Source organism: Mustela erminea, chromosome 14 (assembly GCF_009829155.1).
Source record: "Mustela erminea isolate mMusErm1 chromosome 14, mMusErm1.Pri, whole genome shotgun sequence".
NCBI classification, from domain to species: Eukaryota; Metazoa; Chordata; class Mammalia; order Carnivora; family Mustelidae; genus Mustela; species Mustela erminea.
The window spans coordinates 9,111,523-9,123,280 of NC_045627.1; the positions used below are offsets into that span (position 1 = coordinate 9,111,523).

The 11,758-nt window shown below is 36.9% G+C and overlaps 2 protein-coding genes across 2 annotated transcripts; both read right to left on the bottom strand.

Moving 5' to 3' along the window:
• Positions 1-1,146: 1,146 nt before the first annotated feature.
• LOC116573591 (zinc finger protein 248-like) lies at positions 1,147-1,852 on the bottom strand. Its single transcript, XM_032313758.1, is given in 2 exon segments — positions 1,147-1,755; positions 1,844-1,852. Coding segments are annotated over 2 exon segments (618 nt in total).
• Positions 1,853-1,856: 4 nt separating this feature from the next.
• LOC116573592 (zinc finger protein 33B-like) lies at positions 1,857-2,714 on the bottom strand. The gene has a single exon (XM_032313759.1). It carries the CDS (start codon positions 2,712-2,714, stop codon positions 1,857-1,859), a length of 858 nt encoding a protein of 285 aa, XP_032169650.1.
• Between the last annotated feature and the right edge of the window lie 9,044 nt (positions 2,715-11,758).

Here is an 11,758-nt window from a genome sequence, read left to right on the forward strand (position 1 = left end):
TGATGGGACAATACCAGTTGGTGTCAGAAAACATAGTGTATGTCACAAAAATTACTTAGGTAAGAGTGCATTGTTCCTACTATAACTATTTGGGAACCTAAAACAAAAATCAAGCATACAGAATGTAGCCGTTGAAGGGCACACTCCTATGTTTAAGCCTGATTAAGCTCAGAGGCTTATTATTCACCTAAACACATAATGCTGTTACTTTATTCACAGAGACACTTAGTGCTGTTACTTTGTTTACATATATTATTCACATATATAATTAGTGCTATTACTTTATTCATATATACACTTAGTGCTGATGTTTACAAAGTGCTGCTATTTTAGTCACATACACACTTAGTACTGTTACTTTGATGTCTCAACTCACTTGTGCAGTCTCAAAGCCACATGTTGACCATTGTGGTCAAATAAATATCCCATGGTAGATTATTAATAAGATTATTTAGTGTTGCATCCAAAACATTGCTTCTAGAATAAGATTATTTCTAGACAAGGATGTTTTCCTCACTTCCTAAACTCACAATTTTCCTTTGTTATGCATTCTCTGATAAATAAATTTTGAAGTGTTTTTCAAGTCATTAGCTTCTATTCTCAATTATATGATGGCCAATCAGAAGCAGATTGTGAAAATTCTCCTACATTCATTTCATTTTTATGTGTCTCAATTTGTAAACTTCTGATTTACAAAATGCTTGACTTGTTCATCAAAGTTTATTAAGATGCAGAATACTGAGAGCAATTTCCCCCTAATGAATTCTCTGACATACAGTGTTTCTCATGCCTTCATTAGATTCACAGGGTATATGAAATAAGGGATGGCTAGGATATACTATGACAACAAAAAGCCCTAAACGTGTAAAGTCTGAACAAATCTGAAATTTATTTCTGGTTCCTGAGAATACTTACAAGGAATGTTAGAGAAGGCAGAACTCTGCCGAGGACCCTGGTTTCTTCAAACCTGTGAAACTATAATCTCTAATGACTAGCTCCCAAGTACCCTGAGGATGATCCCTTATGCCCTTTGATACGGAAAGAAACATGGAAGTAGGAAAACTTTCAGACAAGGTCCTTTACAGGCTTGGAATTTATGCCAGAGGTCACATGGCCTCATGTGAGTGGAAAGCCAGAAAATCTTGACTAGTAGGTAACCACAAAGAAAAATGGGTATGAGGAAAAACCCAGGAAGTTTTTGCTACAGAGTTTCTGCCCTAGGTGAAATACTCGATGATTAGTAAGGGCTGATTTCCGGCCAAAAGTTTTTCCACATTCACAGCACTTATAAGGTTTCTCTCCTGAGTGAATTCTCAGATGGGTTGTGAAGGTAGATTTATGATGAAAACTCTTCCCACACTCATTACATTCAAAGGGTTTTTCTTCTGTGTGAGTTCTCTGATGATTAATAAGAGTCGACTTTGTAAGAAAAGATTTCTCACATTCATGACACTGAAAGGGCTTCTCTCCTGTGTGAGTTCTCTGATGTACATTAATGGCTGACAGATGACGGTAAGTTTTACCACATACATTACATCAAAAAGGTCTATCTCCTGTGTGAGTTCTCTGATGTTGAGTGGGGGCTGATTTCTGGCAGAAGGTTCTCCTACATTCATTACATTCATAGGGCTTTTCCCCTGTGTGAGTTCTCTCATGCCGAGTGAGGGATGATTTCTCATAAAAGGATTTCCCACATTCATTACATTTATAAGGTTTCTCTCCTGTGTGAATTCTCTGATGTGCATTAACATCTGACTGCCACAGTCATTACATTGAAAGGGATTCTCTCCTGTGTGAGCTCTCTGATGAACATTAACTTCTGACTGCCAATAGAAAGTTTTACCACAGTCATTACATCAAAAGCGTTTCCCTCCTGTGTGAGTTCTCTGATGCACATTAACGTCTGACTGACGATAGAAAGTTTTATCACATTCATTACATTGTAAGGGTTTCTGTCCTGTGTGAATCCTCTGATGTGCATTAATATCTGACTGACGATAGAAAGTTTTACCACATTCCTTACATTGAAAGCATTTCTCTCCTGTCTGAGTTCTCTGATGAACATTAATATCTGGCTGCCAATGGAGAGATTTACCACATTCATTACACCAAAAGGGTTTTTCTCCTGTGTGAGTTCTTTGATGTGCATGAATGTCTGATTGCCAATAAAAAGTCTTACCACATTCATTACACTGAAAGCGTTTCTCTCCTGTAAGAATTCTCTGATGTGCATTAACATCTGCCTGCTGATAGAAAGTTTTGCCACATTTGCTACACTGAAAGGGTTTCTCTCCTGTGCGAATTCTCTGATGTAGCTTAATGTCTGACTGCCACTGGAAAGTCTTTCCACATGCATTACATTGGAAGCGTTTCTCTCCTGTGTAAATTCTCTGATGTGCCTTAATGTCTGACTGGCGATGGAAGGTCTTACTGCATTCATTATGTTGGAAGTGCATCTCTCCTATATGAGTTCTCTGATGTTGAGTGAATGCTGACTTCCTGCAGAAAGTTTTTCCACAATCATTGCATTCATGGGGTTTCCTCCCTGTGTATGTTTCCTCATGTCGAGTAAGAGATGACTTCTTGCAAAAGGACTTCCCACATTCACTACACTTATAAAGTTTCTCCCCTATATGTGCTAACTGATGGTCTGTGAGGGGTGACTTATGACTCGTTTTCCCACATGAATTAAATTCATGGGGTTTCTCTCCCATATGTGTTTTCTGATGCACTGTAAGGTTTGACTTGTAGTTGAATGTTTTCCCACATTCATTACATTTGAATAGACCCTCACATCTCTTTTTTTCTGAACTTGAGTAACATGTGACATCCTGCTGAAATTATTTTCAATTTGATTGCCTTTGCATTGTCTCATTTCAAAGGAAATCCCATGAAATTTCAAAAGAGATGACTTCTCACAGGTTTCTCCATGTCCATTATATTCACAGAGTTTCTCTCCTGTGTTCATTTGCCTGTGTGGGATTATTGCGGTCTTTTTTCCTAAGGATTTTCCACCATCATATTTTAAAGTCTTCTCTGAAGACTGTGTATTTACATGCTGAATAATACCATTCTTATGACCAAGGGCTTTCTCATATTGATTATTTTCATGAGAAACTCTCTTGAGTATGAGGTTTTTCCTGCTTCATATCAAGTAACTGCTCATACACATTTAACATGTGAGACCTTTTCCTTGAAGAATATTTATTACTACCAATTAATACTAAAATATTTTTCCAAATTCATTCCACATAAGTCATGTTTACAGAGTATTTTTCTTGAAGGAATAAAATCTGTACTTTCATTAGATGATTTTCTTAAAGCATAAACTTTCTCTGAGGTCACGTTTTTGTTGTTGAATAAAACTTGTGGCAAATATTTGTCTTGGTTTTTCTGGATTCTCTCTGCTACATAATAAGCTCTGCTGTCTTCTAGATATGAAAATATTGCTGAGTGAAATAAGTCATGCAGAGAGAGTCAATTATCATATGGTCTCACTTATTTGTGGAACATAACAAATAGCATAGAGGACAAGGGGTGTTAGAGAGGAGAATGGAGTTGGGAGAAATTGGAAGGGGAGGTGACCCATGAGAGGCTATGGACTCCGAAAAACAATCTGAGGGGTTTGAAGTGGCGGGGGGGTGGGAGGTTGGGGTACTGGGTGGTGGGTATTATGGAGGGCACGGATTGCATGGAGCACTGGGTGTGGTGAAAAAATAATGAATACTGTTTTTCTGAAAATAAATAAATTAATTTATAAAAAAAGAAAGAAAATATTGAACAAACCATAAGAATTTTACAGTTCGAATGGAACTGGATTAACACACAAATGTGCTTTTATATATTTGACTTTGGTTTCAGTAGTGTCTCAGGATCAAAGTGCCTCTTTCCCCACCTAGTTTGAGAAAACATGTGGAAAAAGGAAGAAAAGCTATTAACATGCAGACATATAATTATTCAGCACTTTATAAGTAACACATTCAAAATGGACAAAAATGTAGATTTTTTAAAAAGATTTTATTTATTTATTTGACAGACAGAGATCACAAGTAGACAGAGAGGCAGACAGAGAGAGGGAGAGAGAGGAGGAAGCAGGCTCCTCACTGACCAGAGAGCCCTATGCCGGGCTCGATCCCAGGACCCCGGGATCATGACCTGAGCCGAAAGCAGAGGCTTTAACCCACTGAGCCACCCAGGCGCCCCAAAAATGTAGATTTAACTTCAAGAATCAGTAAAGAGAGGATGGAAGATTCTACAGGAGTGACAGATTCAGGTAGGAGAAAAATCACAGGAAATAAGATGGGTCCAACTGAGCTAATGAAAAGTAATTGGAATAACAAGAAAAATGAGTAGGAAAAGATGTTCGTGGAGGAAAATGTGACATTAAGGAGACAGAGTAGGTCTAATACACTCCAACCTGTATTGTTTTAGTAATATCCGAACAAGTTCTCATGCTTCCAGTTAAATTTCCCTCCCACACAATAGCAGGATAAATTTCTGAAAGCACCAAAGGCCTTATGTTCAAGGAGTCATCAGACTGTACTCAAATTCCCCTCCCAACAGGAATGCCAATGTCCCAAAATGAAATACAAAATAATGACAAAAGAAGTAATAGATTCAATGATACATAGATTCAAGGTATCTCCCTATTTTGGTTTTGATATGCTCATATTGCTCTACTGTAGCCACGCAACAGGTGAACCTATGTTCACTTATTTTTCCTTAAAATAGCATTACCTATGCCAAAATACTAACATTTAATTTTCCTTTATCTTTCACATCTCACACTTGCACATTTCGGGTTTCTGTTTATTATCAAAACTTAAGGATCATATGTTTCCAAACAAATCTCAGGAAATGAGTAACATTTACATTGATTTACCATTTAAAAAATATTGTCCACGTTTGCTACCCACTGCAACAAATTCTATCCCAATCTAAAAAACCACTGGCCTGACCCAACTACCACATGACGACTCTTACAAGTCATCATTCTAGCAAATAAAATTTATACCAACTAAATCCACATCACATCTTCAAACTGCCATCTTACAACTCCTCAGTCAACATCCTCTCTGCCAGTTTAGTCAGTTCTTTGTCTTACTAAATTACTCACTCTTGACTATAAAGTCAAAGTATGTTCTTTCACTCAGAGCCACGGCTAGGGTATAGGCTATCTATTATCTAGGAAAATGACATAATAATACCATTATTTCAACCCTTCAAGAATGCTTTTTCAAATCTGCATACTTTTAAAACTTTCAAACTTATATTCATTCTAAATCTAAAAGTAGTTCCAATGTAGATGAGCTCTTTCTAACACAGTCATAAATAGCACTGCTCTGTAATATACTGCATTTCTTGAATATACACATATTTAACGTTCTAAAATCTAAAATCGTCCAATATAATATACACATATTTAACTTTCTAAAATGCCTCTTATAATTGATCACAGACTGTGCTCAGCAGGTCACACTATAATGAGCAAGATATTTTTTACTTAGTGGTTCATCACATAATGATCTAGTTATAACCTATGGCTTCTTAGAGTTGAGGGAATGACAATTTTTTCTTAATTAAATGCTGAATTTAAAGTGTTTCATGCAATTTTATTCTCATTCTTCAGTCCAAAGGATGGCAAACTTTTCCTTAAAAGGCAAGACAGTACACCTTCTAGGTCTTGCAGGCCATACCCATCTATCACAATATCAAACTCTGCGACTAGAGCATGAAACTGGCAAAAGCCCATATGTAAACGAAGGAGTATGGTTGTGTTGCAAAACCATTTTATTTACAAAAACATGTGGTAGGTCTGCAGACCATACTTTATAATCACTACTCATAACAGGTGTTGTTAAGTCTGATTTTTAAAAAAAAAATCTGAGTAATTTGAAATCAATAGACTTCAACCAGCTATGTGTATCAGCATTACCTAGAAAGATTTTTCAAACACAAATCTTTAGACCCTAAGCCATTTTATACCTGACGAATCAGGAACTATAGGTTCATGTAAGTAATCAAAGATCCTTCACAATGTTTTCAGAATATGAAATTTTTCCTTTTCTTGATCATGTTAATCAAATCTTCATTTCAGATTATATGCCAAAGTAAGAAAGAATAACACGATTGCCATTCTCTTTGTTAGATCATACCTCAGGTATTATCAGGTAACAGATCATTTACTTTTGTTTCTTCTGAAAGACCCACTATATGCTGAGCATTGAGAGAAAGAAGCCATTACACTGGCTCAAACATTCAATGTCTCTTCCTTCTTGGAAGCAGGTACACTTAACTTTTACTGAAACAACATTCAATATGATAACAGTAAAAATAGAGTTTTACTTATATACTAAACAATGTTCTGAGTAATTTTCATTTATTAATGCATTTAGTATCTAGTCAAGGAAAGCACATAATGAAGAAAGGTGTGATATGGGAAAGCACACAGGATGCCCAAGTGACATTTAATGCGAGTGGATCAAATGATGTTTAGCTTGAGTATAAGCAACCTAAAAATAAAGCTGGAGCAGCCAAATAAGGTCAGAATACAGTCGTCAATAAAAGGTACATTACTTTAAATTTCATGAAATAAACAGGAGGAGCACAGATTTATTTTGTCATGCTACTGAAAAAAAAATAGATGTTTTAGGCAAACAAAAGCACAAAAACACCACCATCAACAACAAAAGAATTCTCACCAACTATGATTAGGAATGGGACAAAACAAAAGTATGAGGGACTATACTTCTTACTGATCCTGACATAAAGCAAGAACATGAAAACTATCAGAAATTTACAAATAAAAAATACTCAAAAATAAAAGAAATATAAAAGAACAAGTTTATCAGGTATGTTTAATTTTTTTTAACCAACCTCTACATTTATCAGACTATAACTAGGGAATGTTTTATTTCCTACTTCCTACGATTTACCGAGGGTTTCCTCTTAGCATCATATACTTCCACTTGTTTGCAAATGTTTTTTAAGCACTAAAACAGTCTTTTTCCCATTTTCTTAAGGTACCAACAGAAGTATGACTGTAAAATTAAGGCTGTAATTTTGTTACATTAATCTGGTAAATATGAATTTGTAATCTTATTAATTTATAGGTAATTTTTAAAAATAGTACCAAGTACTACAATACAACATGTAACACTGAAAACAGAGTTTCCTCCCTTCTCCTCAAGAACCAAATTTTAGTAGATTTTCTCACTTTTCTTAGTTTTACCTTTGTGCTATTAAACACAATAAAGCCAGTAATACTTGCTTATCTGCATAAACGATATCCTTGGACCCCTAGCTTTGAATAATCAGAAAACCAGTTTACATTCCTCTGTAGCATTACCCTTTTCTCTTCCAATTGTAGCACATATATATTATATATATTATATATAATAGATATTTTACATTTCTCTACTTCTTTTTTTTTAATTTTTTATTTTTTATAAACATATATTTTTATCCCCAGGGGTACAGGTCTGTGAATCACCAGGTTTACACACTTCACAGCACTCACCAAAGCACATACCCTCCCCAATGTCCATAATCCCACCCCCTTCTCCCAAACCCCCTCCCCCCAGCAACCCTCAGTTTGTTTTGTGAGATTAAGAGTCACTTATGGTTTGTCTCCCTCCCAATCCCATCTTGTTTCATTGATTATTCTCCTATCCACTTAAGCCCCCATGTTGCATCACCACTTCCTCATATCAGGGAGATCATATGATAGTTGTCTTTCTCTGCTTGACTTATTTCGCTAAGCATGATACGCTCTAGTTCCATCCATGTTGTCGCAAATGGCAAGATTTCATTTCTTTTGATGGCTGCATAGTATTCCATTGTGTATATATACCACATCTTCTTGATCCATTCGTCTGTTGATGGACATCTAGTTTCTTTCCATAGTTTGGCTATTGTGGACATTGCTGCTATAAACATTCGGGTGCACGTGCCCCTTTGGATCACTACGTTTGTATCTTTAGGGTAAATACCCAATAGTGCAATTGCTGGGTCATAGGGCAGTTCTATTTTCAACATTTTGAGGAACCTCCATGCTGTTTTCCAGAGTGGCTGTACCAGCTTGCATTCCCACCAACAGTGTAGGAGGGTTCCCCTTTCTCCGCATCCTCGCCAGCATCTGTCATTTCCTGACTTGTTGATTTTAGCCATTCTGACTGGTGTGAGGTGATACCTCATTGTGGTTTTGATTTGTATTTCCCTGATGCCGAGTGATATGGAGCACTTTTTCATGTGTCTGTTGGCCATCTGGATGTCTTCTTTGTAGAAATGTCTGTTCATGTCCTCTGCCCATTTCTTGATTGGATGATTTGTTCTTTGGGTGTTGAGTTTGCTAAGTTCTTTATAGATTCTGGACACTAGTCCTTTATCTGATACGTCGTTTGCAAATATCTTCTCCCATTCTGTCAGTTGTCTTTTGATTTTGTTAACTGTTTCCTTTGCTGTGCAAAAGCTTTTGATCTTGATGAAATCCCAATAGTTCATTTTTGCCCTTGCTTCCCTTGCCTTTGGCGTTGTTCCTAGGAAGATGTTGCTGCGGCTGAGGTCGAAGAGGTTGCTGCCTGTGTTCTCCTCAAGGATTTTGATGGATTCCTTTCACACATTGAGGTCCTTCATCCATTTTGAGTCTATTATTGTGTGTGGTGTAAGGAAATGGTCCAATTTCATTTTTCTGCATGTGGCTGTCCAATTTTCCCAGCACCATTTATTGAAGAGGCTGTCTTTTTTCCATTGGACATTCTTTCCTGCTTTGTCGAAGATTAGTTGACTGTAGAGTTGAGGGTCTATTTCTGGGCTCTCTATTCTGTTCCATTGATCTATGTGTCTGTTTTTGTGCCAGTACCATGCTGTCTTGATGATGACAGCTTTGTAATAGAGCTTGAAGTCCTGAATTGTGATGCCACCAACGTTGGCTTTCTTTTTCAATATCCCTTTGGCTATTCGAGGTCTTTTCTGGTTCCATATAAATTTTAGAATTATTTGTTCCATTTCTTTGAAAAAGATGGATGGTACTTTGATAGGAATTGCATCAAATGTGTAGATTGCTTTAGGTAGCATAGACATTTTCACAATATTTATTCTTCCAATCCAGGAGCATGGAACATTTTTCCATTTCTTTGTGTCTTCCTCAATTTCTTTCATGAGTACTTTATAGTTTTCTGAGTATAGATTCTGTGCCTCTTTGGTTAGGTTTATTCCTAGGTATCTTATGGTTTTGGGTGCAATTGTAAATGGGATTGACTCCTTAATTTCTCTTTCTTCTGTCTTGCTGTTGGTGTAGAGAAATGAAACTGATTTCTGTGCATTGATTTTATATCCTGACACTTTACTGAATTCCTGTACAAGTTCTAGCAGTTTTGGAGTGGAGTCTTTTGGGTTTTCCACATATAGTATCATATCATCTGCGAAGAGTGATAATTTGACTTCTTTGCCAATTTGGATGCCTTTAATTTCCTTTTGTTGTCTGATTGCTGAGGCTAGGACCTCTAGTACTATGTTGAATAGCAGTGGTGATAATGGACATCCCTGCCGTGCTCCTGACCTTAGCGGAAAAGCTTTCAGTTTTTCTCCATTGAGAATGATATTTGCGGTGGGTTTTTCATAGATGGCTTTGATGATATTGAGGTATGTGCCCTCTATCCCTACACTTTGAAGAGTTTTGATCAGGAAGGGATGCTGTACTTTGTCCAATGCTTTTTCAGCATCTATTGAGAGTATCATATGGTTCTTGTTCTTTCTTTTATTGATGTGTTGTATCACATTGACTGACTTGAGGATGTTGAACCAACCTTGCCGCCCTGGAATAAATCCCACTTGGTCGTGGTGAATAATCCTTTTAATGTACTGTTGAATCCTATTGGCTAGTATTTTGTTGAGTATTTTCACATCTGTGTTCATCAAGGATATTGGTCTATAGCTCTCTTTTTTGACGGGATCCTTGTCTGGTTTTGGGATCAAGGTGATGCTGGCCTCATAAAATGAGTTTGGAAGTTTTCCTTCCATTTCTATTTTTTGGAACAGTTTCAGGACAATAGGAATTAGTTCTTCTTTAAATGTTTGGTAGAATTCCCCCGGGAAGCCGTCTGGCCCTGGGCTTTTGTTTGTTTGGAGATTTTTAATGACTGTTTCAATCTCCTTACTGGTTATGGGTCTGTTCAGGCTTTCTATTTCTTCCTGGTTCAGTTGTGGTAGTTTATAGGTTTCTAGGAATGCATCCTTTTCTTCCAGATTGTCAAATTTATTGGCGTAGAGTTGCTCATAGTATGTTCTTATAATAGTTTGTATTTCTTTGGTGTTAGTTGTGATCTGTCCTCTTTCATTCATGATTTTATTGATTTGGGTCCTTTCTCGTTTCTTTTTGATAAGTCGGGCCAGGGGTTTATCAATTTTATTAATTCTTTCAAAGAACCAGCTCCTAGTTTCGTTGATTTGCTCTATTGTTTTTCTGGTTTCTATTTCATTGATTTCTGCTCTGATCTTTATGATTTCTCTTCTCCTGCTGGGCTTTGGTTTCTTTCTTGTTCTTTCTCCAGCTCCTTTAGGTGTAGGGTTAGGTTGTGTACCTGAGACCTTTCTTGTTTCTTGAGAAAGGCTTGTACCGCTATATATTTTCCTCTCAGGACTGCCTTTGTTGTGTCCCACAGATTTTGAACCATTATATTTTCATTATCATTTGTTTCCATGATTTTTTTCAATTCTTCTTTAATTTCCCGGTTGACCCATTCATTCTTTAGAAGGATGCTGTTTAGTCTCCATGTATTTGGGTTCTTTCCAAACTTCCTCTTGTGGTTGAGTTCTAGCTTCAGAGCATTGTGGTCTGAAAATATGCAGGGAATGATCCCAATCTTTTGATACCGGTTGAGTCCTGATTTAGGACCAAGGATGTGATCTATTCTGGAGAATGTTCCATGTGCACTAGAGAAGAATGTGTATTCTGTTGCTTTGGGATGAAATGTTCTGAATATATCTGTGATGTCCATCTGGTCCAGTGTGTCGTTTAAGGCCTTTGTTTCCTTGCTGATCTTTTGCTTGGATGATCTGTCCATTTCCATGAGGGGAGTGTTAAAGTCCCCTACTATTATTGTATTATTGTTTATGTGTTTCTTTGATTTTGTTATTAATTGGTTTATATAGTTGGCTGCTCCCACGTTGGGGGCATAGATATTTAAAGTTGTTAGATCTTCTTGTTGGACAGACCCTTTGAGTATGATATAGTGTCCTTCCTCATCTCTTATTATAGTCTTTGGCTTAAAATCTAATTGATCTGATATAAGGATTGCCACTCCTGCTTTCTTCTGATGTCCATTAGCATGGTAAATTCTTTTCCACCCCCTCACTTTAAATCTGGAGGTGTCTTCGGGCTTAAAATGAGTTTCTTGGAGGCAACATATAGATGGGTTTTGTTTTTTTATCCATTCTGATACCCTGTGTCTTTTGACAGGGGCATTTAGCCCATTAACATTCAGGGTAACTATTGAGAGATATGAATTTAGTGCCATTGTATTGCCTGTAAGATGACTGTTACTGTATATGGTCTCTGTTCCTTTCTGATCTACCACTTGTAGGCTCTCTCTTTGCTTAGAGGACCCCTTTCAATATTTCCTGTAGAGCTGGTTTGGTGTTTGCAAATTCTTTCAGTTTTTGTTTGTCCTGGAAGCTTTTAATCTCTCCTTCTATTTTCAATGATAGCCTAGCTGCATATAGTATTCTTGGCTGCATGTTTTTCTCATTTGGTGCTCTG

What these genes read in the sequence shown, in the direction of transcription:
- LOC116573592 (XM_032313759.1), bottom strand. Translation starts at nt 2,714, where the DNA reads ATGGGAGAGAAACCCCATGAATTTAATTCATGTGGGAAAACGAGTCAT.